At 43.7% G+C, this 26,418-nt stretch overlaps 1 protein-coding gene across 7 annotated transcripts in view; it reads left to right on the top strand.

The window, feature by feature from the left end:
- Positions 1-26,418, top strand: part of Septin6 (septin 6) — a 78,986-nt gene that overhangs the window by 39,576 nt on the left and 12,992 nt on the right. For all 7 annotated transcript variants that reach the window (XM_046420916.2, XM_046420913.2, XM_046420917.2 and 4 more), the window contains exons 5-8: positions 1,899-2,060; positions 11,628-11,724; positions 22,894-23,062; positions 26,286-26,418. In XM_046420916.2, the coding sequence (XP_046276872.1) occupies positions 1,899-2,060; positions 11,628-11,724; positions 22,894-23,062; positions 26,286-26,418 (561 nt within the window). The remainder of the gene's footprint in view (positions 1-1,898; positions 2,061-11,627; positions 11,725-22,893; positions 23,063-26,285) is intronic.

The raw sequence follows: 26,418 nt of genomic DNA, 5'->3' as shown, positions 1-26,418 counted from the left end.
GGGGGGGCACCAGGGATTGAATTCAGGGGTGCTTAACCACTGAACCACATCCCCAGCCCATTTTTATATTTTATTTTGAGACAGGGTTTCACTAAGTTGCTTAGGGCTTTGCTAAGTTGCTGAAACTGGCTTTGAACTTGTGATCCTCCTGCCTGAGCCTCCTGAGCTGCTGGGATTACAGGTGTATAACACCACATCTGGCTTCAGGCATGCTAGGTTTTTTCCTAATATTCAGTGTGTGCCAGATACTATGATGAGTTTTTTATGTGTATTATTTTATCTTTCTGATAATCTAGCATGGTGGGTACTACTTATTCCCATTTTAGAAATGAGAAAACTGAGGCATAGAGGCAGCAAGTAGCTTGCACAAGGTCAGACAACTTGTAATGGGATTTTGACCTCGCTCTCTGACTCTAAAGTATTTTATTTTACCAAAATATAATTTACATATAGTCTTTTGGTAACATATGTACTAAAAAAACTGAATTTCAGCTATAATCAGAATAGGAGCAATTTTTTTTTTCATTTTTCATAGCAGTGAGCTCACTGCTCATGAATAATAGGCTGCTCTGGAAATGTCACCGTGCCGGGTATGCCACTGTGTATGGCAGCAGTGAACCATGTGGCTGGCAGCCTGGTAGGTGGGCTGTATTAAGTAAGCAGTTTCTGACATATGTTTATAGTGTTTTGATGGGGACTTGGCAAAAAGTGACAAGGCCGATGCTCTGTCTGCTGTTCCACCTTGGCAAGGGCTTTGACACCCTTCTTCCATCAGAAACTTCAAAGAAGGTGCCTCCATGGTCCAATCTTTCTTTGGTCCAGCATCTGAAGCTCTGTGTGGTACTAGCCTTCTGAGTTACTCCTAAGCCAAAGTGCAAAGGAGACAGGATTTCTCTTCCATATCATATCTAGAACTCCCAGATTCCCTATTTAGAGCCCAGGCTCTGAGCAGTACTCATGCTGCCCCACTGGTATCTGCTGGCAGGAACGACTACACTCTTTTTTTTTTTTTTTTTGTACCAGGAATTGAACCCAGGGGCACTTAACCACTGAGCCACATTCCCGGCCCTTTTCATTTTTTATTTTGAGACAAAGTCTCGCTAAGTTGCTTAGGGTCTCGTTAAGTTGCTGAGGCTGGCTTTGGGCTCCTGCCAGTAAGAGAGCCAGGTGTGCAACCTCACTGAGCACTGCCCTTGCCTCCCTTACCTGCCATCTTCCATGTGGTTCCCATTTGGGTCCATAGATGGCTGTGGCTAACCTAGTCTGGATGGATTGGGACAATTTACCATTAGCAAGGTGTGGTCACCCCCCCTTTGTCAATCATAGATTCTCAACTGTCATCTTTCCAATTATCCCAGCAGTGACCTTGATACCAAGATATCCCAGAGCTCAACTTGGACCTGAGCTGGTTGACTTTTATGGACTTGGGAATAAGGCCAAACTTGGATTTGAATCCCAGTTCTGCTATCTACCTCTCTGTGACTTTGGACAGGTCACTTAACCTCTATGCTTCAATTTCTCACTGGTAAAATAGTCATAATAATACCCCTTAGGGGGTTATTGTCAGTATGAATTGTCTTAATCCATGTAAACACTTAGTTCAGTCTCCAGCACATAGTAAATACTCATTATTGTTTAATATGTTGTTTTTTAAAAAATATATATTTAGTTGTCAATGGACCTTTATTTTATTTATTTAGTTTTATGTGGTGCTGAGGTTGAACTCAGCGCCCCACACATGCTAGGTAAGCACTCTACCATTGAGCCCCAGCCCAGCCCAGTATACAGCAGTGGCTTGTCCTGGACCAATGGGTGATCTGCTCTCTCTGGCAGCTGGTAGAAGGTCATGTGGCTATCAGTTGGCAATTACCATTCCACTTTGTTTCTTCTTTCCCTAGGTGAACATCATCCCCATCATTGCCAAATCAGATGCCATTTCTAAGAGCGAGCTAACAAAGTTCAAAATCAAAATCACCAGTGAACTTGTCAGCAACGGGGTCCAGATCTATCAATTCCCCACAGATGATGAATCGGTGGCGGAGATCAACGGAACCATGAATGTGAGTTGGATCTCAGGGGTTCAACTTTCTTTTGTGCTCTATTATTATTACTTTACAAAATAACAGAAAAAATAACAGTGAAGTACCCTGACTAGCCATCTTAGTATAGTCAACCCTTGATGACCTGAGTCTCAGATATTTATGAGAAAATCCAGAAACGAGTCAGCTTCTTTCTCCTAGTGGTGGCTGCTGCAAAACCTCAGAGATTCAGTGATTAACAGCCAGTCTGAGAGAAAGGAAAAGGCTGACTCCGGGTGGAGCATGGAGCGTGGAGCAGGGAATTCAGACCTCTTAGCTCATCTTCACGATGCCACTCTGGTCTAGGCCAGGCAGCCCCTGTGAGACTGCAGGAAAGGCAGTCTTTGTCTCTGACCAAGACAATGCATGCAGGAAAAAAAAAAAGCTGAAAAAGTTAGCTAGCTTCAGAGACTCAGGGATAATCTGTACTCAGATAATCAAGCCTTCTGTCCCTGGGAAGAAGAATGATATACAGCCTCCAATTTTGCTGGTGACTAGGAAGATGTTATTTTTAAGTATCAGGGTTATGCTTTGCTTTATCAAGTGTGAATGAATAATAAAAAAAAGATCTGTCCTCTTTTCTCTCCTCCCCCACTTCCCCCTACGAGAGGAATGAGTAATAAAGGCAGAGAGTCAAACAGCTCCTCATGCTTCTTTACAATGTGTTGATGCTGTTGCTGTGAAAGCTTCAATGTTGTGATTTTAAGAAGACAGCTAATAGCTTTCTGAAAGCCTCTGCTTTGGGAACAGATTTCTTTTTCTCTATTGAGAGGCATCAGTTTTTCCTAATGACATAATGCCTGGGGATAGCCAAATTCAGGAAAACCTTGTAATAAAAACCATTTTTAGAAAACTTTCCTGCTGCCACTGCCCTCTAAGTTATCATTACAGCATCAGCTGCCACCTTCTATGAATTGGCCAACAAATTAGCATAGCAGGGCTGCGAGTCATTGTCTCGCTTGACTTCCTGTCCATCAGTGTACCCGAGATAGGTTTGTTATTAGAAGGCCCTCATCATCTTTGACAAATGTGGCTCAAGGATAAGGCTATGTGGATTGTGGTAGGTGGAGCTGTGTCCTCTGTGACCTGATGTGGGCATGGAAAAAATTGAAAAGATTAGTGCTTGTCCTCGCAAGCAGTCAGGGTGTTTTGATGGAAACTAGGTTCTGTTATGATGAGAAAACCTGAACAGGTGGCTAGCCTGCAGAAAAATAGGAGCCTGGAGAGAAGTATTGTCTGGGTGTCATTGGTGCTGGTGTCTGGAAGCATGTAGTCACCTCAGGACAACGGCTCCCATGGGTGTCTTCCAAATTCTGATTGATTCCCTAAGTCACCAAGGAGCCTTCAGACTTATGGTTTGCTTTGCTGAGAACAAATAGGGCCTATAATTTCTCACCAATCTCAAGGTATCACACAAAACCATATCTAACTACATTATAGGTTAGTGGATTAGGAATGACAATCATCCTGGGACCTAAAGCTCAGCTCTGGCCCTCTGCTTGAGCCTAGGGCAGGTTCAACCTCAAGGTTGGAAAATTCCTATGCTATGAAGCAGCAGTTCTAAATCAGGCTTTTTTTTTTTTTTTTGGGCGATGCTGTGGATGGAACCCAGGGCCTTGTGCATACTAGGCAAGCAGTCTACCACTGAGCTATTCCCTCAGCCCTCAACCAAGCTTTTATGGCTGTGAATAGGTTATGGGTCCCCTGGTATTCATAACAGCCTAGTGTTAGCCAGTGTTTCACTCTGAAAAACGAATTTGAATAGATTCAGGGTTGTTCCTATAACAACTGCTCATCATTCACCCCCTGGCATTCCACCATGCTTTTTTTGAGTGGGAAAGAGAAGGGTTGCTTCTCGCTAGTATGCCTGGAATGGGCATGCCCCTGGGAGGGGTCTACATGGGATTCCCTATGCTGGGGTAGGGGAGAAACAGGAAGGAATCACCACTACAAAATACATACACTGGATTGCTTAGCCTGCCTGCCCCTGGAGCAACCATGTCAGAAGTCCCCAGAGTCTTTGGACAAGCCATTTGTGTTTGAAGCTACATCATCGCAGTCCTGGGCTTGGCATTTGAATTCTGGGTTTCACTCCAGCCCCACAGTGTCAGCCACCACAGCCAATTCTCCTGGGGAGTGAGTGGATTGGAAGAAATGGAGGAAACCTCTTCTTTAAGTGGAGAATATCTTACAGTTGTTCTGTTGCTTACCACTGGGGATTTTTATTGGCTCCCCCTTGCCTTTTTGGTGGCCCTAGAAAGCCTTATTTCATATTGAGAGGACAAAAAAAGGGAGAGACAGATCTCATTGCATGCTACTTTCAACCTGTGCTCTGATCTCCCTCAAGGTTCGATACTTTCATATTAAAAATTGCTGTAGGGCTGAGGGTATAGCTCAGTTGGTAGAGTGCTTGCCTTGCATGTATAAGGCCCTGAGTTCAATCCCCAGCACTGCCAAAATAAAATGGCTGTAATGTTTAAACTTAATGTTCTTTGTTTTTTTTAGGAGAGAAAGGGGGGGGGGTTGATATTTTTTTTTTTTTAGTTTTTGGTGGATACAACATCTTTATTTTATTTTATTTTTTATGTGGTGCTGAGGATCAACCCAGCGCCCCTCGCATGCCTTGCGAGCACTCTACCGCTTGAGCCACATCCCCAGCCCCAAATGTAATGTTCTTTGTTTTTTAAAAAATATTTTTAGTTATAGATGAACACAATACCTTTATTTATTTTATCTATCTATCTATCTATCTATCTATCTATCTATCTATCTATCTATCTATCGTGCTGAGGATCAAACCCAGTGCATCACAGGTGCTAGGCAAGTGCTCTGCCGCTGAGCCCCAGCCCACTTAATGTCCTTTGAATGGCTCAAACCATGGCCAGGTACCAAGCAATGGGCCTAGTTTGGGGGCTAAATTCAGTTAATTGACCATTTTTGAGGTCTTAGGTTTGGTTTCCACAAAGGCATTTGACATTTAGCCCCAGCAAGAGCAAATGACTGACCAATGGGGTCACAGGAAGATCTACAGGCACAAGCCCATCCCTTTTGAGACAGCGGTGGTATTTCCATTGTTTGCATGCACTTTTTCAGGAGTCATCAAGAGTTGACTTGAGAACAAATTAAGCAATGTTCTAGTTTAGCTGCCAGCCTGCAATGGGGGCAAGCATAACCAGCTACACATCAAGGAAACACTGTCCACTCAGGGAGGAAGCCAGTTGAGATTATACAAAAGCCTGATGTTATTTCTTGGGGCTAAAGAGAACATTCATCTATTCTTTCAAACATAATAAATGTGGTGGAATTAGAATAAAATAAGTCATGCCAGGTGGATCATCAAACACTTTAAAATATACCAAAGGTAGCCATGTGACTATAGGGGCAGCACTGTGGTTTGATGGTGTCCCCTGAAAAACTTGTGTTGCCCATGTGATAGTTTTAAGAGATGGGTGACTCAGGAAATTGAAGTGGAAGGATTGCAAAGTTCAAGGCCAGCCTCAGCAACTTAGCAAGATCCAATCTCAAAAAATTTTTAAAAAGGGAGTGGGGGTGTGGCTCAGTGGTAAAGTGTTTGCCTAGCATGCATGAGGCCCTGGTTCAGTCCTTGGCACCAAAAAAAAAATTTTTTTAAAGACTGTGTTAAAAGCTCAGTGTTAAAGCACCCCTAGGTTCAATCCTCAATACTGCATACTGCAGAAAAGAAGAAGAGGGAGATGTGGCCTTTAAGAAGTGATTAGGCTAGAGGGGCTGTTCCCTCATTAGGGTTCGATGTGGCATTCAGCTAGTGTATCCTTCGACTTTCTGCCATGTGAGGATACAACAATAAGGCCTTCATCAGACAACTATACCAGCCAGTGCAAGTTTCTGCTCTTTATAAATTACCCAGTCTTAGGTATTTTGTTGTAGCAGCACAAAACAGACTAAGACAATGAATCTGGGAATAGTCTCCAAAGGGGAGGCTTTAGGCTATCTCTTGGAGCTCTGTGTTTGGGAGATCTGACATCTGGGGTCACCGCATCAGAGGTCTGGTGACAGTGTTACACAGGCTCCTGAGCCTGTCTGTGAGTCAGCAGCAGCATTGCCTTGCTGCTATTGGAGTCTCTTGCTGGGTCCACACATAAAAACCGTTACCTGTCAGTCACCTGCAGGAACCTGAAAAAAAAAATAAAAGGAGGATGAGGGCTGGGGCTGTGGCTCAGTGGTAGAGCGCCTGCCTCGCGTGTGTGAGGCACTGGGTTCGATCCTTATCGCCACATAAAAATAAATATTGTGTCCATCTACAACTAAAAAAATATTTTAAAAAAGGAGAATGAGAAAGTTCAGCTACAGATTTGGGTCCCGTTGGTAGGATCTGGAGTTTGATTGGGGGATTCATCTTCTCCCCACCCTGCTTGACTCCGTCCTGGTTATCACAGCCATCTGTCTCTCAAGAGCAGCAGGGCAGAAAGTCACAGTCTGGTCCCCCATGATTTCCTGCCTGTCATGGTTAGCTGATTTCCAGCAGATGCTATGTAGCCAGGAGGCAGAGCACAGGCCACCCTGGGTGTCTGGGGAAGGCTGACAGCCAAAGTGTGGTGGCCTCACTGATTCCTGGGAAGACCTGGGCATGGGGGTTTGGGGCTTGGGTGACTTGTTTAACCTCTCTGTATCCCAGTTCCCACTGATCAAAAATTAAGTTTATAATTGTGACCCAGCATTCAGAAATTATCTCACATATACTTAATCAAAACAGTGTTTAAAAAAATACTTGGTTTTAGTTGTAGGTGTACACAATATCTTTATTTTATTTACTTATTTATTTTTATGTGGTGCTGAGGATCGAACCAGTGCCTCACATGTGTGAGGCAAGCACTCTACCGCTGAGCCACAACCTCAGCCCCTCAAAAGAGTCTTTGATGCCAGTTGTAAAGGAGTGGGGGTGGTTGGGAGGCCTTGGAATTCAGTTTGGTGGAGGCTGTGTGTTTGTGAGCAGGCAGGGAGTTATAGGAATCAAACGACGGCAGTTTGGGGAAGAGGGGAAATAATTGACCCTGTCATTCTGACTGACAATGTCTCTTGATTAAAAATAACAGGCTCAAGGGAAGGATGACATTTTCTATGCCTGTATTTTCTTCTTGGGTTTTTTCCCTCCTTCCTTCTTGAGCCCAGAGAAGTGCCTCTCCTTTCACATACCTTCCTCCTCAATCACTTAGACCTGCGAGCCCAGGATGAGGGACACAATGTGATTTCTCTTTCTCACCTCCTCCCTTGGTCTAGCCCTCTGCAATCACTGCCCCTTGGCAACTTTGTCATTTTGTTGAAGCTCCTAACATTTCTGGATCCCTGAATAGGGGTGAACTGTGTCCAGCTGGCCCCCCTCCCCCATAAAGCCAGCTGGTACAGGTTGGAGATGCTCAGACCATTGGGATAGCATTTTCAGGAATTCAGTGCTCCCCAAATGCCCCAGGTGTCTCATGCCCAATTACTCTGTTGCTACACTGTTTTCCTAATTAGTTTTTTTTCCTCCCAATACTGGGGATTGAACCCGAGGGCACCTAACCACTGAGCCACATCCTCAGCCCTTTTTTATATTTTATTTAGAGACAGGTCTCACTGAGTTTCTTAGGGCCTCACTAAGTTTCTAAGGCTGGGTTTCTGGGTTTGAACTTGGCGATCATCCTGCCTCAGCCTCCAGAGCCACTGGGATTATAGGCGTGCACCACTGCACCCGGCCTCCTAAGTGGTTTTCCCAGTAATTTTTTTTTTTTTTTAAGAAAAAGAGAGAGAGAGAGAGAGAGAGAGAGAGAGAGAGAGAGAGAGAGAGAGAGAGAGAATGAATTTTAATATTTATTTTTTTTTAGTTTTCGGCAGACACAACATCTTTGTTTGTATGTGGTGCTGAGCATCGAACCCAGGCCGCACGCATGCCAGGCGAGCGCGCTACTGCTTGAGCCACATCCACAGCCCCTCCAGTAAAATTTTAAGCACATCTTTTTTCTTTTTCTTTCTTTTTCTGGTCAGCGTTGGGGATCAAACCCAGGGTCTTGTGTAACACCCCTAGTCCATTCTTGCCTATCTTTTGTTATATTTGTTCCTTGATATCTTACATTATTGTTGCTGAAATATTTTCCACCACCAGCCCACATTCACCTTCCATATCCATGACTTCCTCTTTCCATCTTTCCTGTGTCCCTATTTCAGGAACAGTCAGTGGAGTGGGAAGGGGCTAGGGAGTAGCTGAGATAGGCAGCTGAGAGAGGGACAGGGTGAGGGAAGAGCAGCTTCAACAGCTGGCTGAGCACCTTGGGGAATGTGTGGTTGTTGTGGAGCTGAGCTCTTAGTGAGATCCTGTGTTTTCCTGCTTTGAAGAACATCCTCAGGGTCAAGAGCTAGAAAAGAGTGGAAATGAAGGATTGGCTATAAGATCAGCATGCAGATTAAACAATTGAGTAATAGATTGGCTGTGGATCTCCCAGAATTGAACTGCCTCTTATAATCTGCCCTAGCACAACTAGTTTACTCCAGGTTTAGAGCTCTTACCTCGTAAGTGGGAGCAAGCAGCAAGTCAGCAAGGGGTAGGCTTTGAAGCTAGAGAGACCTGATGTTTCAGTTAGGTTTTGCATCACTGTGTCCAAAAGTCCTGGCAAGAACAATGTAGAGGAAAAGTTTAGTTTGGCTGGCTCATGGTTTTAGAGGTTCAGTTTATGGTGGGCCAATTCCATGGCTCTGGGCCTGAGGTGAGGCAGAACACCATGGAGGAACGGTGTGGCAGGGGAAAGTAGCTCAGGATATGGCAACCAGGAAGCAGAAAGACAGAATGTATACTCCAAAGGTACATCCCCAGTGACCTACTTCCTCCAGCCACACCCTACCTGCCTATAGTTACCATCCAGTTAATCCACGGATCAGGCCACCTCTCATAATCTAATCATTTCATCTGTGAACAAAAGCACTGTCTCACACATGAGATTTTGGGGACATCGCATATCTAAACCATAACATCTGGGCTCCACCTTTAGCTGTTCCCTTAATATTGTGTGCCTGCCAGCAAGTCAGCCCTCTGGGCCTCAGTTTTCTCATCCATAAGATGGGAGCAATAAGACTACCTACCTCATACTGTGAAATGCCAAGCACCTGATACATAGTGCATAGAGTTTAATATATTGCTCTGGCTAATACTAGTTTTATAGCAGCTAACACTGTTAGAATAATTGCTACTACTACCTGTGCTGCTTTTTTTTTTTAAGTACTGGGATTGAACCCAGGGGTGCTTTACCACTGAGTTACATCCCCAGTTCTTTATTTATATTTATATCTGGAGGCAGGATCTCAGTAAGTTGCTGAAGCTGGCCTCAAACTTGCGATCCTCCTGCCTCAGCTTCCCAAGTTGCTGGGATTATAGGCATGTGCCACCACGGCCGGCTCAACATTTTGTTGTCTGTAAGGCCCAGCACATAGTAGCAGCACAGTAAACATTTGTAGAACAAATAGGCAAAAATATCTGAGACCACAGCCTGTTTTTGACAGGAGCCTAAGAAAGCTTGCTCCAGTGGGCCCTTTACCTTTTGGTGTAAAGCCCTTTTGGGTAAAGCCATGCCTGGTCTCACCTGGTTTGTAAACAACAGCTATTCAGATGTTCCATCTGGCTAAGGATGACTCCTACAAGCTGGTCAGCTCCCTTGGAATGGGGCATCCTGAGTGTTTCCCAGGCCCCACACTGGGACAGCTCCCTCTTCTCTGACCACAAAGACTCCTTGCTAGCCAGCCCTGATCCTCATCTCCCCTGCATACTCTGAGCTTATATCCCTGATCCTACTTTGCCTTCTTTCCTTTCCCCTATTCCTGCAACCTGACCATCACCACTCAAGAAACACTAAATCACCTACTATTTGCAGGGGCCCAGATCATACATTTGAGCTCTTGGTCATATATTACCTTTGCTCATCCCTGGGGCTGAACAGATCCCAGTGTCCTGTTTTCCAATCTTGAAGAAAGAACTTGGTGGACTCAACAGAGAGGGTTCGGACATTTTATTACATGTTCCTTGGCAATGGCAGGCCAGGATACAATGGAGAAACTGCCCTGTGCCTATAAGCAGAGGGAATTTGTAGGATAGGCTGCATGCCTACTAGGCAGTGGACTTCTTCAGATGTTTTATGAGTGTATTCTTTTACTTTACAACCAAGGTCACTCTGCTTTGATCCTCATCTAAAGACTGGAGCCAAGGGGACGTGGCCAGTTTCCTTCATTATCATATTCTTTAGAGTCCTTCTTATCTCACATCTCACTGTGTGGAATTACAAGCTTTCCTATGCACTGATTAGTGTTTACCTCAGCAGTCTTCTATGATTTTAGGTATGTCATTTGGCCTTCCCCCACAAGATTTTAAGCTTCCAGTGGTTGAGGGAGTGTGTTGTCCACTTTTTCTTCTTTTTAATATTTTTTAGCTGTTGATAGACCTTTATTGATTTATATGCAGTGCTGAGAATCGAACCCAGTGCCTCACACATGCCAGGCAAGTGCGTTACCACTGAGCCCCAGCCTCAGCCCATCTACTTCTTTGCTTACCTTGTAACACTTAAAAGAGAAGCCAGCAGTTGTGAGCATGTGGGTGAATACTTGGTGACTTGCCTTCTAGGCTCAAGGGATCAGTGTGAGCTCTTGGTCCAGGGAAGGATGGGAGGAAGGACAGTATACCTCTGTCAGCTTTGTGGTTTCAGGATGTAATCTCTTCAGGGGGCTCTCACTCTGTGGGAGCGGGGACAACCAGTGAAACCAGCCCCTGTAGTTCTCCCTTATCTTGTCTATCCACACCCAGCCTCCTTTTCCTGCTCACCCACCTTCCAAAGTCTCTTTTTCCTACAGCAACTGAAAGTGAAGAGCTTATTGTTATGGTTTGGATATGAGATGGCCCCCAAAGGCGCCTGTGTTAATGCATGAATGTTCAGGGGTAAAATGATTGGGTTGTGAGAGCTATAACCGCATCAGTCCATTCTAGTTTGAATAGACTGGGTGGTAACTATAGATAAGTGGGGCATGGCTGGAGGAAGTGGGTCACTGGGGGTATGCCCTGGAAGGCCACAATTTCCCTGTGCTACCCCCACTTCCTGGCTGCCATGAAGGGAGTGGCTTCCCTCTGCCATGCCTTTTCACCATAATGTGCTACCTCATTTAGGACGCAGAACAATGAACTTGGCTATCTGTGGCCCTCTGAAACCCCAATTCCCTCCTCTAAGTTGTTCTTGTCCAGGACTTTGGTCACAGCTCTGCAAAGCTGATGAATATACTTGCTAATCCATGTATCTGCTTATTAGTCTGCTTATTTTCTCTTTTTCTTCCCTATGACATTTGGCATGCCATTGTTATCTTGTATCGTGAATTTGGGACCAGCAAAGGCTAGGACTAGGCTTCTTATTCCCACACAGCTCAGGGGGTTAATCAATGCCTTTTGATAATGACAGCTGTGAGGGCCATTGCAGAATGAGGGCCCAGAGATGAGCAGCAGTTGTATTGTGGGATGCTCAATGACTTTCCTCTGGAGTTCTGAGTGGTTTTTGCCTTCTATTTCAGGCCCACCTTCCCTTTGCCGTCATTGGCAGCACAGAAGAACTGAAGATAGGGAACAAGATGATGAAGGCACGGCAGTATCCTTGGGGCACAGTACAGGGTGAGTCTCTAGCAGACAGGCTGCACTCAGGGAACCCCTTCTGTCTGTTCCTTTGCTTGTCCCCAGTCTCTGAATAACAAGACCTTAACTTGTCCTCAGCCTGTCTTGGGTCTCAAATCATAGGGGTCACTAGCAGGCAAACTCTGGCTCCATATCTGGATTTTCTGATGTGAACAGTCTCCTTTTGTTTCTCATGGAGAAAGCACCCCTAAAAGAAAAACAAATGGACATGGATCAAGGAAGGGGGAAGTGTACAAGAAAGGACATGTTCTTGCCCAGAGGTACCAGGAGATGTGTAAGATTGTTCACAGAGTTGTTATGCCCAATGACAAGTAATTAGGAACAGCCTGATATTCATTAAAAATAGACTGGATGAGGGCTGGGATTGTGGCTTACTGGTAGAGCACTTGCCTAGCACCTGTGAGGCACTGGGTTCGACTCTCAACACTACATGTAAATGAATAAATAAAGTAACGGTCCATCAACAACTAAAAACATTTTTAAAAATAGACTAGATGAGTGTGATGGTGCACACCTGTAATTCTAGCCACTTAGGAGGCTAAGGCAGGACGATCGAAAGTTCAAGGTCAGCCTCAGCAACTTAACAAGGCCCTAAGTAACTTAGCGAGACCCTGTATCAAAATAAAAAATAAAAAGGGCTGGGGTTGTGGCTTAGTGGTAAAGAGCCCCTGGGTTCAGTCCCTGGTACCAAAAACAAACAAAAATAGACGGATAGCCTGCACCATGCCTGCCTAGAATCCCACCAGGCATGAGGCTGAGGCAGGAGGATCATAAGTTCAAGGCCAGCCTGGCAACTTAATGAGACCCTGTCTCCAAACAAAAGCGCTGGGATGTAGCTCAGAGGCAAAGCACTCCTAGGGTCAACCCATAGCACCACAAAAACAGTAGACTGGATAAATTGTGACTTATTCATATAATGGGATATCATATAGCAGGGAAAACAAATGAACTACACAGTTACATTTTGATGAATGAATTTCAGAAACATAATGTTGAGCTAAATAAATCACAGAAGAATACATACTGTAGAATCTGTTTTGTGTGAATTCCAAAGTAAGAAAATTAAACATGATATATTTTAAACATTTATATTTTAAAAGTAGTTGAACACAATACCTTTATTTTCTTTATTTTATGTGTTGCTGAGGATTGAACCCAGGGCCTCACACATGCTAGACCAGCGCTCTACCACTGAGCCACAATCCCAGCCCCAAACATGATATATATTTTTAAAAATTTGTACATAAGTGGTAAAAGAATATAAAATATAAAAGAAACCAAGATAAACCCTAAAGTCAGGATAGTGGTTAAGACTCATTGCCAGGGAAACCTGGGGAATTAGGTGCCGCAGTCTGGCTGGGCACAATCAGGAGCCACTTGTCAAAAGAAACTAACTTTATTTTTAGAACCACACACGCCAAACAAAACAGCCTCTCAGGAAAAACCCTCAGAGCCTCAACTGCCACCACCGGCTTTCCACAAGCCTCTCTCTCCCACCCAAGCTTCTCTCCACCTCCCACAATCCTGCTCTTGAGGCCGATTGGCTGGGTCACGTTGGCAGAGCCAAAAAATTCCCCCAATGAGCAGCTCCGTGGTCTGAAAGGGCAGGGAAACAGCCCAATGAGCATCACCGCAGAGGAGCCAATCAGCTAGATGTTGCTGGGGCCGAGGAGCCAATCAGCTAGATGTTGCTGGGGCCGCTGTGAGCCAATCATCAGCCGGCAGCTGGAAGTTTGCTGGCAGCTGGAAGTTTGCTGGGGCCCCTTCGGCTGTGGCTCTCAACATCTCCCCCTCTCTGTTTAAACAACAAGCATGTGGCTTAGGGACCGTGCCTGCCTTAGGTTGTCCAATAGTACATATGGTCCTTAGGTTGGTACCATTGCAATTGGATCTTACCCGTCACTGACTACCGGTCCAGTATACAGCCACACCTGTGGAGAGGTCTTTGTACCAGCGGGGGGGTGAGGTTCTTTGCCTCACCTCTGTTGGCCCCCAAATTTTAGCTGGACGATCATGACAAGCAGAAGGGAGGAAGATACACCAAGCCAATTGACGGCTCCTTTTGGAAAAATTGTACCACCAATGACATCATCAGCAAAAATACCCCAACACTACCACAAGTCGCTGCACCAACAGATAGTTCACAATGCATACAGGTGAGTTCACAATGTGTCCAGGCAAGTTTTGCAAGCAGTTCAGTGATGGCTATTGTAGAAGCTGTAGATTGGTTTTATCTTTGACTTCACCAGCACTGGGATGAAGATAGGAATTCTGGCAATAATGGCTAAAGAAAAAATTATGTAACATTCCAGAAGGCACTAAAAGAAAACAATTTTCTTAACAATTTACATTGTCTTCACCGGCACTGGGATGAAGATAGGAATTCTGGCAATAATGGCTAAAGAAAAAATTATGTAACATTCCAGAAGGCACTAAAAGAAAACAATTTTCTTAACAATTTACATTGTCTTCACCGGCACTGGGATGAAGATAGGAATTCTGGCAATAATGGCTAAAGAAAAAATTAAGTAACATTACAGAAGGCAGTAAAAGAAAACAATTTTCCTAACAATTTACATTATCTTTAAGAGAATTATTAAATATAATGAAAAGGAAAGGTGAAAGTAAATAAACAGATCTGTTAACCTTCTTTTTTGTTTACATATTAAAACAATCCTCAACAGTTGTTTACCCAATTTATATTAAACCATATAAATCACGTGAAAAAAAAATATTTGGATCCATTTTATCATGAGCGCTCATCATATATGATATATGGACATACATACATTCAAACATATAACACAAAACACAAGTGTGCACACATAATATAATACATACAACACGTAACATTATAGTAAAGGCCTTATAACTTTTTACGGGTGAAATCTCCATTGCAATGTTTAAAAACTCTATAGTCAAAAAATAGAACTGATCAGCAAAACATTAACCTAGGTCTGTATGAGCTCAAAAAACAAAATAGAACTTCATGATATGGCAAAGGGCAATAATAAAATAGATATTGAAAAAAGCATCCTGGTTCTGTTGCAGATGTAAGAATAGCCAAACTGGAGTTTTGGATATCAGTTGTTATGGATTTGAGCCAAATCATCTTCTTTTTGGTCTGTAGAAATCGCTTTAGTTAATCTTTCTGGAATCCAAATCGGCTGCTGTTCTCCCTGTGGAAACACATAAACAGACCCCCGACTCCAGACAATCACTGGGTCAGGACCTTGGTTAATCTCTCTGGAATCCAAATCGGCTGCTGTTCTCCCTGTGGAAACACACAAACAGACCCCCGACTCCAGACAATTACTGGGTCAGGACCTTTCCATTGTCCTGTTAGAATATCCTTCCAAAGTACCTTGGGCTTATGCACATTTTTTGGACACATATGCGTTTCCGCAGCACTAAGTCCTGATGAATCCAAATTTAAAAAGTTTAGAGTAAAAAGGGTTATTTTAAGTTTATCTTTGGGGAATATATACCCCTTCCCAATTCCTTCTTTTTGCTTTAATAAGTACATTTTAATAGTTTGATGAGCTCTTTCAACTATGCCTTGTCCCTGTGGATTGTATGGGATTCCTGTTATATGAGTAATGCCAAATGTTGAGCAAAATTGTTTAAAAGAGGTAGAAGTATAACCAGGGGCATTATCTGTTTTTAACTGTTTTGGAACACCCACAGTGGCAAAATTTTGTAAGCAATGAGCTATAACATCTTTAGTTTTTTCTCCGGCATGAAGGGAGCCCATCAAAAATCCAGAAGAAGTATCAACTGTAACATGCAAATATTTTAATTTTCCAAATTCTGGCAAGTGTGTGACGTCCATCTGCCAAATATGGTTAGGTATCAATCCTTTAGGATTGACTCCAAGATTAACTTGTGGTAAAAAGGTCACACAATTTTGACATTGTTTTATTATTTGTCTAGCTTGTTCCTTAGTTATTTTAAAACACTTTTGTAAAGTATTAGCATTGACATGGAACTTTTTATGAAAATTTATAGCTTCTTCTAGTGTAGAGAAAATATGTATGTCATGTGTAGTTTTATCTGCTAAATCATTGCCCAAACTAAGGGCTCCAGGCAATCCTGTATGTGCCCTGATATGTCCTATAAAGAATGGATCTTTTCTGTCCCAGATTAGACTTTGTATAGTGGAAAGCAAAGAGAAAACAGTAGAAGAAGGGGAAATCCTACCAGCATCTTCAAGAGATACTATAGCATTAACTACATACTGACTATCAGAAAATAAATTAAATACAGAATCTTTAAACATCACAAAAGCTTGTAAAACTGCATTAAGCTCTACCTTTTGAGCTGATTGTTTGGGTACTAAAAATGTAAAAGTTTGATCAGGGGTAACGACTGCTGCTGTACCATTATTTGACCCATCAGTGAATATATTTGGAGCATTCATGATAGGTGTTTTTCTTGTCATTTTTGGAAAAATTACAGGATGCAATGACCAAAAAGACAATAAAGGATTAGATGGTAAGTGGTTATCAAATGAAACATTAGATTTGCACATGATTATTGCCCAAGTATTTAACTCATTAGCTAACTCATCAATTTGATTCATAGTATATGGAGTAATAATTTTATTGGGAGAAATTCCAAACACTCCCTTTGCTGCTTTTATTCCTTTGAGTATTAATTGTCCTACAGCCTCAGGATACCTAGTAAGAATAGTGTTAGGAGAATAAGATAAATGTATCCATAATAATGGACCTTCTTGCCAAAATACTCCTGTAGGAATATTTTTTGTTGGTAGTACAATAAATAATAAAGGCAAACTTATATCAATTCTATCCAAATGCATATTTTCCATATATGTTTCAATGATTTTTAATGCCTTTCTTGCTTCAGGCGTTAACATTCGGGGTGAATTTGGATCTGATGGACCTTTTAGGATATCAAATAAAGGTCCCAACTCTCCTGTTGGTATACCTAAATAAGGCCTTATCCAATTTATGTCTCCTAATAACTTTTGAAAGTCATTAAGTGATTTGAGTTGATCTACTCGTATTTGAATTTTTGGTGGACGGACCATGGTTGAGGATAATAGAACTCCTAAATAATTAATTGGAAAATTTAATTGTACTTTATCTATTGCTATCTCTAGATTATAATTTTTTAATAAGTTTGTAAGTGTGGCATAACATTCTAGCAATGTGTTTTTATCTTTGTGTGCTAATAATACATCATCCATATAGTGAAATATTTGTAGTTCAGGATTTTGATTTCTAAGTGGCTGGATTACTTTGTTAACATAAATTTGACACATAGTTGGGCTGTTAGCCATCCCTTGAGGGAGTACTTTCCATTCATATCTCTGATCAGGACCTTCATGATTCAGTGCAGGGATAGTAAATGCAAAACGTGGACTATCCTCAGGATGAATTGGAATTGAAAAAAAACAATCTTTAATATCTATAACTAAAACATACCAGGTTTTTGGCAAAGCAGACAACTGAGGAATCCCTGATTGAGCAGGTCCCATAATAACCATCTCATTATTAATGGCTCTTAAATCTTGCAGTAATCTCCATTTACCAGATTTCTTTTTGATGACAAAAATGGGAGTATTATGGGGAGATACAGAAGGTTGTATATGTCCTTCTGCTAATTGTTGTTTGACCAGGTCATGGGCTGCTTGTATCTTTTCTTTAGTCAGGGGCCACTGAGGAACCCATACTGGTCTTTCTGATTTCCAAGTAATTTTTATTGTCTCAGTGGCCCTTTCTGAAAATCCAACCCATGTCTGTCTCTCCCTTGATCTATTTGTATTGGTGCTGCTATACCTTGTTCTTGTTTTTCTAATCTTTTTCCTTTCCTAAAACCTTGTCTAGTCATAATAGTGGGTGCATTTTGGTTGATGTTATTTGTTAATGTCAAACCTAATTGATCTAGGACATCTCGTCCCCATAAATTTACGGGAAGATGATCCAATACATATGGCTGTATAGTTCCTTCACATCCTTCAGGATCCTTCCAATCTAATACCATTGCACTTCTATGGGGATTAGTCGCCACTCCTAGGCCTCGAAGCGTTTGAGTGGCTTGTTGTAATGGCCAATGTTTTGGCCATTCTTGACGAGAGATGATGCTAAGGTCTGCACCTGTATCCAGTAGCCCATTAAATTCATGTCCTTGAATATTTAGTTTTAGCATGGGGCGAGAATCTAAATTTAAAGAAAGCATAGCCCAATCTACACCTGTGGAGCCTAATCCCTTGGAACCTCTTTCTACAGTACGACTGGAAAATTTATCATGTAGGCTGGGTATTATTAGTAACTGTGCTATTCTATCTCCTGGTGAAATTACTGATATACCCTTTGGAGAACTGGCTATAATTTTTATTTCACCTTCATAATCGGGATCAATTACCCCAGGACTTATCATAAGTCCTTTTAGAGTAGAAGAGCTGCGTCCCAATAATAAGCCTACTGTTCCTTTGGGAAGAGGTCCTTTCACCCCTGTGGGAATGATTTGAACTCCCATCTCTGGAGTTAGTACTGCTCTGGCGGAGGCGCAGATGTCCAACCCTGCGCTCCCTCTGGTTTGTCTGATGAGGGATCTGATGGACAATGTGTCCTCATTAGCTCCTTGTATTACCTTAGATAATTGACCTTGTAAACCTCCATGTCCTTGTAAAGTCTTCCATGCCTTAATTGCATCTACAGCAATTTGTGCATATACACCAGGATCATATGCAATTTGTTGCTGCTGATCCTCATAAGGTCCCTTTCCTAACAACATATCTAGATTTCTCTGAGGATAACCAGCTGCTGCATTTCGCCTAGCCGTCTCCTTGCAAAATTCCTCATTGGCAACCTTCCATAACAGGTATTGTCCTCCATTTAGCACAGCTTTACACATATTAGCCCAATCTGCTGGCGTCATGTTCAAGTTGTTAATGGATTCGACCATGCTTACAGTGAAGGGTGCTTGAGGACCATAGGTTGTTACAGCCTCTTTTAGCTGCTTCACTGTTTTGAAATTTAAAACTTGGTAAAATCGCTGCCCTCCTGCCTCAAATACAGGGCATGTTAATATTTGAGATCTTGTCTCAGGATCCCAACTATCAACTGCGGGGGTTGGGGACCTCCCAGCATATGGAGGTGGCGCTGTTGGTTGGACACTTACGCCCTCTGGTGATAGAAAGGTGTTAGTAGCAGTCTCCTGTAGAGGTGGTGCTGTTGGTTGGACACTTACACCCTCTGGTGATAGAAAGGTGTTAGTAGCAGTCTCCTGTTGTAACTTTCCCCCTGATGGCTTTTTCTGTTTTACACTTTCTTTCTCTGTCTGACTAGCTTGAGAGGCCTTCTCTTTTACTTGAATCTTTTCCTCTGTCTGACTAACTTGAGAGACCTTCTCTTTTACTTGAATCATTATGTCTTCTCCTTCCTCTACCATTGTCTGAACTGAAGGCTTTGGACTAAGCAAACAAGATACGAATGTCCACAATGGCAATGTGCCAACTGGCAGAGTCCCTGGGCTTTTCTTTTCTATTCTTTTTAAATCTTCACCATGATGGTTCCATTGTGATATATTCAACAACTCCTCCTTAAAAAGCCATGGGCTACATTTTTGTATTGTATCAACGTATGCCCTGACTGCTCTTGATTTTACTGGGATGCCTCCTTCCTCTAACAATTTACTTAACACTCTTTCAGTTTGTTTTTTACTAATTTCTGATCCCATATTTCTACTATAATACAACCCAACAAGATGACGCCAAACAAAACCGAGACAGAATGAAATAAAAAGGGAACAACAAAAAGTCATTATAGCCTTTCTATCCTCCTGACATGTGCATCCGTCCTTTCTCCCTATCTGTTCCTCAGACGTAAATAGTTTTTCCTCAGATGTGAGCGGTTTTTCTTCCGTCTCACTCATCTCCAGGGACAGGCAACTTAAAACAAAAGTGAAGCAAAATAAAAGAGGAATCTTAAAATGGCTACCCATCCTCTCACCCTGCCCTCAGGGGCGAGCAGTTTCACTTACCCTCAGTCGCTCCCCGTGCGAGCCACTTGTGCTGGCTGGGCACAATCAGGAGCCACTTGTCAAAAGAAACTAACTTTATTTTTAGAACCACACACGCCAAACAAAACAGCCTCTCAGGAAAAACCCTCAGAGCCTCAACTGCTACCACCGGCTTTCCACAAGCCTCTCTCTCCCACCCAAGCTTCTCTCCACCTCCCACAATCCTCCTGCTCTTGAGGCCGATTGGTTGGGTCACGTGGGCGGAGCCAAAAAAGTCCCCCAATGAGCAGCTCCGTGGTCTGAAAGGGCAGGGAAACAGCCCAATGAGCATCACCGCAGAGGAGCCAATCAGCTAGATGTTGCTGGGGCCGAGGAGCCAATCAGCTAGATGTTGCTGGGGCCACTGTGAGCCAATCGTCAGCCGGCAGCTGGAAGTTTGCTGGCAGCTGGAAGTTTGCTGGGGCCCCTTCGGCTGTGGCTCTCAACAATTAGGAGTGGGGCATGAGATCAGAAAGGGGAATGCACGTATGCTTCTAAAGTATGGATACTCTTTAAACTGGGTTATAGAGACATCAGTGCACATTTCATGTCCTCTTTGGTATGCATGTATAATGCATGATTATTTCACAATTTAAAAGCAGTCAGACATATTATATATGCTCAGGAAAGTTCTTTTTGTGGTCTTCCTGACAAATGTTAAGTTACCCTCAGGGCCAGTTGGTTCAGTAAATAAGACAAGGTCTTAGGGCACTGCCATGGACTGAAGAGGTGTCTCTGGTCCTCAGAGTTGACAGCTATAAACTGGGCCACAGATTGCAGGGGCACTATATGAGTTTATCTGTAAACTCTTCCCTACTGCTTGGCAAATAAATAGATAAATAAATATTTTTTTTTAAAAAAGGAGTAGGTGGTGAGTTGACCACATAGAATACAAAGGCTGGCATGTTTTAGAGCATGCAGAGACCCGCTAGTGATAGTTGGGGACTAAACCCAGGGCTTTGTGCATGCTAGGCAAATGCTCTATCACTGAGCTACTCCCCCAATCTGGATTTTTTAATAGGTAGGACAGGACTGGTTATCAGAACTGTGCTATGTTTTACTCTTGCCTGCCAGTTGGGGCTGGGAATGTTCTGCTAGGAGCATTAATAAATGGTTTCTGGACTACCAGTCTTACCCTGGGAATGGGTGTGTGGCCTGTGATATAGGAACCTGAGGTGAGAGAAGAGAAGCCAGCAGACGTGGTTCTGATAACTTCCTCCTACTTGGACAACCCCACCCTAGCCAAAACTAGGTTCTTGAATGTTTTTCTTGTCAGTCCGAGACTGTTCAGTTTTCTTTCTTTCTTTTTTTTTTTTTTGAAGTGCTGGGGATGGGATCCAGGGCCTTGAGCATGCCAGGCAAGTGCTCTGCCACTGAGTTACACCCCCAACCCTGACTATTAGTTTGAATGAGGATGATGTTGCATATTGCAGGGGCCTTACATCCTTATAGGGGACTTCTGACTGACTATCAGGAATCCCTGTCCAGATTTGGAGAAGCAGGTGGCATTTAGCATGGTCCCAAGAAGTTGCCTTACTGATTCAATTTTTTTTTTTTTTTTTGGTACTGGGGATTAAACTCAAGAACACTTGACCACTGAGTCACATCCCCAGCCCTATTTTGTATTTTATTTAGAGACAGGGTCTCACTGAATTGCTTAGCACCTCACTGTTGCTGAGGCTGGCTTTGAACTGGTGATCCTCCTGCCTCAGCCTCCGGAGTCGCTGGGATTACAGGCATGAACCACCACGCCTAGCTGATGCAATTTTTAATATCAGCTTATGTTCTGTGACAGCAGAATAGGGGATACTCCAAAAGCAATAGACCTTAAACAGGGGGATTATGTGGATCTATCTGGGCTTTGGAAAGATTTCTCTGATGACTACAAGGCAGTCTGCTGAAAGTATTCCTCACCCTGTCACTCCCCAACCCCTTTCTGTTCCCACTGCCCTTTCCCAGGCCTACAAAACAGAATCTGGGATGACTGATCCTGTTCATCATTTCAGACACCACCATCCCCCGCCATGTTTAGTCCAAACACCACCATTCAACACAGCAGAGCCATGTCTGGAGACATCTTGACAAAGCAGTGCTCATGACCTTCGGTTCCAGCCAGAAATCCACTTTGCTGTGATTTGGTCCATATCTCTGTCATTCTTGGCCACTATCCAAAATGCAGACCTTTGCCACACTGTCTCAAGAAGGGACCTTTTTCACTCAGGCCAGAAAGTGGGGTTCACTTTCTTCTAGTCATCATTGCCGCTTATCAGGCCATTAATTCAAACACTCCTTCAAAGCTTCTGCCATCCAAATGGGCCACCCCTGAGGTCCACCCCTGCTTGTCACCATCATCTACTGATACCCTGGCTCTTTCCCCTTATTATTTGGAGACTTGCCCATCTGCCTCCCCCCTACATTGCCTGGGTTTGTATCCTAACTCTGTAACATACTACTTATATAAACTTGTGAAGCCACACAGAGACCTTGCAAGGACAGTGTTCCTCATCTGCCTGATAAACTCTTATTCTTCTTTCCAGAGTCATCTTAGGAGCTGTCTCTTTGGTGAAACCTACACTCTCCAAGGAGTTTGTAGGATCCCTCCCCCACCACCTTCTGGGCTTCCATTTTACTCAGCTCTACCTCCATTTTTATAATTTTTGCATTGTTTAGTATTTGCCTATTTACATCTATTCTTCCACTAAACTTAAGCTCCTGAGAACAGGATTCCATTACTTTGTTTCTGAATTCCCAGGGCCCCATACCGTACTAAGAACAGAGATTCCACAAATGTTTATTGAATAGGTGTACATATGCTGTTGTCCACAAAGTGGCACAGGGTAGACAATCCTGTGATAGTCTGATTGGTGAATTTGGGTTGAGATGCTACTGAACATCCTTAGATATTTTTATGGCATTCCAGTTTTCCATGACTGCCATTTTTGTGACTTTCCATTTGCATTTTCAGTTTAAAAGCAAATTAGGAGGTAAATTCACAGGTTCTATCTACACAGATTGCAAGGCAATGTCACTGTTGGGCATGTTGCCTCTCATTTCGTCCATTTCTGCTTCTGCTGGCCTTCCTTTCAATATCCTTTCAATACCCCAATCCCTGCTATGCAGTTGAAAACGAGGCTCACTGCGACTTTGTGAAGCTGCGGGAGATGCTGATTCGGGTCAACATGGAGGATCTGCGGGAGCAGACCCACACCCGGCACTATGAACTGTACCGACGCTGTAAGCTGGAGGAGATGGGCTTCAAGGACACCGACCCTGACAGCAAACCCTTCAGGTACCGCCCCCAACAAGCCAGGCCAGGCCAGCCCAGCTCAGCCCACCCAGGTGGTATGGAAACCTTGCCCTGGAGAATTAACATGGGAAGCCAGACATGGGTTCCTCCTCGCAGGAGGAACAGAGGTCACTCACTCACCAGTTCTGTTTGTTCCTTCCTTCTCGGCGTCTGTGCACCAGCCAAGACAGCTGCAGTGGGAGAGGCTTGGGAAACACTGTGACCCTATTGATAGGTGTGAGGGAAGGGAGGGGACCCAGAGAGACAGCCTGGCTGATCTCTCACAGCCCCCTACCCCCACATCCAGTCAACTGTGGGGGATGGGATCCCTGAACTGGAGCCCCTCCCTATTCCACAGGGTGGCAGTTATTAACTGTCTTCTGCCCTACTTTCTTCATCAGGCTTCTGTTGCTTGGGCAGGCCTCCAGTCTGTTCTTTACCCTCCTTGCCATTCTCAAAACCAGATAGGAGGGCTAGGAATATTGCTCAGTAATTGAATGCTTGCCTAGTGTGTGGGAGGCCCTGGGTTCCAGCCCCAGCCCTGAAAACACACACACACACACACACACACACCAGATAGGATTAGGTAGCAGTCATTTTACCCATATTGATGAATGCAGATTCTTTATTCACTGTCCTTCATGTTTGCATTGAAGTGAAAGTTTTGTTTTGGCCACAGGATATGAATAATCACTGGCATATTTCTTAAATCAGAATCTCAGATGCTTTCAGAGAAGGAGAATGTTTCTAAAAGCAGTGTTTTATGCAGATGGGAGAGATAGACCAAGTAGAAACACGTCTGATCTATATGCATAAGCCCTGTGTGTTAAATTACCATGTGGTGCCCTTTGTGGCTCAGTCTCCTTTTAGGAAATGTCAGGCATCAATAAGCAAATGTAGGGGATATTTGTGAGAGAAGGCAGCTTTCCAAGGGCCTCTAAGTTCCTATAGTACCTGTTTGCAGCAGAAAAGTGGCCTGGGGCAAAGCCCAGAAGCCTTAGTTCCTAACAGGGACAGACTAGGAAAGGTCACTGGAGTCCCTGGGGTGGAGGAAGGAGAGCTTAGCTTTCTGTTCTGATGAGAGCTACCTCAACTGCTTCTCTCCTTTGCCTCCCACGGTTTACTTCTGCATCTGTGGAGTAGGAAGTGTGCCTCCACCTGGCAGTTCAGTCCTGGAAGGACCTTTGCTCCATCCTTTCTTTCTTTTTTGATTTTCTTTCTTTTTCTTTTTGGTACCAGGGATTGAACCCAATGGCGCTTAACTACTAAGCCACTTCCTCACCCCTTTTTATTTAGAAACAGGGTCTTGCTAAGTTGCCCAGGGGCTCAGTAAGTTCCTGAGGCTGGCCTTGAACTTGTGGTCCTCCTGCCTCAACCTCCCAAACTGCTGGGATTACAGGCGTGCACTACCATGCCCGCCTCATTGTGAGTAGTTCTGTTTCTGTGTCCTCATCCTCTTCACTCCTCTTCCACTGACCCCTTTCCACATTGCCTGTAAATATTCCCACTCTAAAGAAGTTCTCTCTTAGCTCTGCTCTTCTTCCTAGCTAGCTCCTGCTCTCTCAAGAAAGTTGGCTCTGGGGCTGGGGTTGTACCTCAGTGGTGAATCACTGACCTAGCATTTGCGGGGCCTTGGGTTTGATCCTCAGCACCACATAAGATAAATAAATAAAATAAAGGTATCATGTTCATGCACAACTAAGAAAATATATTTTTTTAAAAAAGGGTGGCTCTTACAGGAAGGAGAGTCATTCTGTATTTATGGCTCCTCTTCCTCTTCTCTCATTTACTTCCTCCACTCAATGCAGTCAAAGAGGTTCCCAACACCCCACGGAAGTGCTTCTCTCCAAGGCCAGCAATCACCCACTGGTAGCCAATTTCATTGTGGCCTTAGAGTCTCATCTTCTTTGATCTCAATGCTTAACATTTGATGCTATTCCCCACTTTCTCCTTCTTGAAATATTGGCTCTTCCAGTAATGACCTGGCTGGTTTTATTCCTCTCCTTCTCTTACTACTCCCTTGTCAGTTACATTTGCAGGCTCACGTTCTTCAGCCTATTCCTTTAAATGTTGGTATTCCCCTAGGATTCCTTCTGCTTCTTTCACTCCATTCTCTTTGTGGCTGGTTCCTTCTACTTTCATATTCCTAATTACCACCTCAAAGTGGATGACTCAAAAACTAAAATCTTACTTTTGAGTTCTAAACCCTCTGATCCAACTGAATACTGGACATTTCCACTCAGACATTCCACAGAGGCCCTACCAAAAATGTGAGTTGTCCATAATCTAATTCACCTCCTTTCTTCTTAAACATACTCCTTTCCCAGTGTTCCCTGTTGGAATCACCTTCCACCTGGGTGCACAAACCCAAAACCACAATCATTTTGACTTTCCTAAGTCCTGGGAGTTCTGCTTCCTTTACTGCTCCTCTACCTCCCTCCATTCCTTACCACCCCTTAACATGCAGATCCCGCCATTTTTTTACTTGGATCATTGGAAGATCTCTCCTTCACAATACAGCCAGAGTGGTCTTTCTCATGGATCCAGTCAGTTCTCCTGTTTTAAACCATACAGTAGATACATGTACAGTTCTTGAATGGAGCATCCAAAGCCTGTCCTCTTCTACCAGACTCAGGAACCTCACCTCAAAATAAGTTCAGTCCAGGGGCAGAGGCCTTAGCCCAGGCATCTCCCACTAGACCCCAAGTTCCTTGAGGGCAGGAATGGTGTCCAGATGCTCAGTGATTAGCATAGTATTAATTAGTACCATGTCTAGCACATGGTGGAGTCTTATGAAGTATTTGTGGAAGCATTGAATTAACATGGTCAGTTTTAGAGCCAGGACTTGGCAGCATAGTTCCATGGGTGGGCCCAAATGAATAGACAGGAGATACAGCTTCTGGTCCCACCTCTGCCTCCAACTAGCTCTGTGATCTTCAGTGAGTAACTTCACCTCTCTGGGCCTCAGTTTCCTCATGTGTGATATGAAGGCATAAAACCAGATTTTCTAAGTCTCTTCAGTTGGCCAAGGCCGACTTTTTTCCCTCAAGTAGCCCTACGATCCACCGTCATGTGCCGAGCCAGCTGCCTGCTGCTTTGTGGTTCTATTTTTGCATCTCTATTAAAATTGGGGGAGGATGAAGGAACTCAGGGAGGATGGTTGGAGACAGTTTTCATCAAAGAGCCCCTCTGAAGGCAGAGGGATTAACCTGACGCATGCTCGCAGTTTACAGGAGACATATGAGGCCAAAAGAAATGAATTCCTAGGAGAGCTGCAGAAAAAGGAAGAGGAGATGAGACAGATGTTCGTCCAGAGAGTCAAAGAGAAAGAAGCGGAGCTCAAAGAGGCAGAGAAAGAG

The sequence above is a fragment of the Marmota monax genome, unplaced genomic scaffold (genome assembly GCF_021218885.2).
Source record: "Marmota monax isolate L192 unplaced genomic scaffold, Marmota_monax_Labrador192_F-V1.1 WCK01_AAM20220418_F8-fsc00155, whole genome shotgun sequence".
NCBI classification, from domain to species: Eukaryota; Metazoa; Chordata; class Mammalia; order Rodentia; family Sciuridae; genus Marmota; species Marmota monax.
The sequence above is the reverse complement of the archived record's forward strand: the minus strand, read 5'-3'. Positions and strand labels throughout refer to the sequence as shown.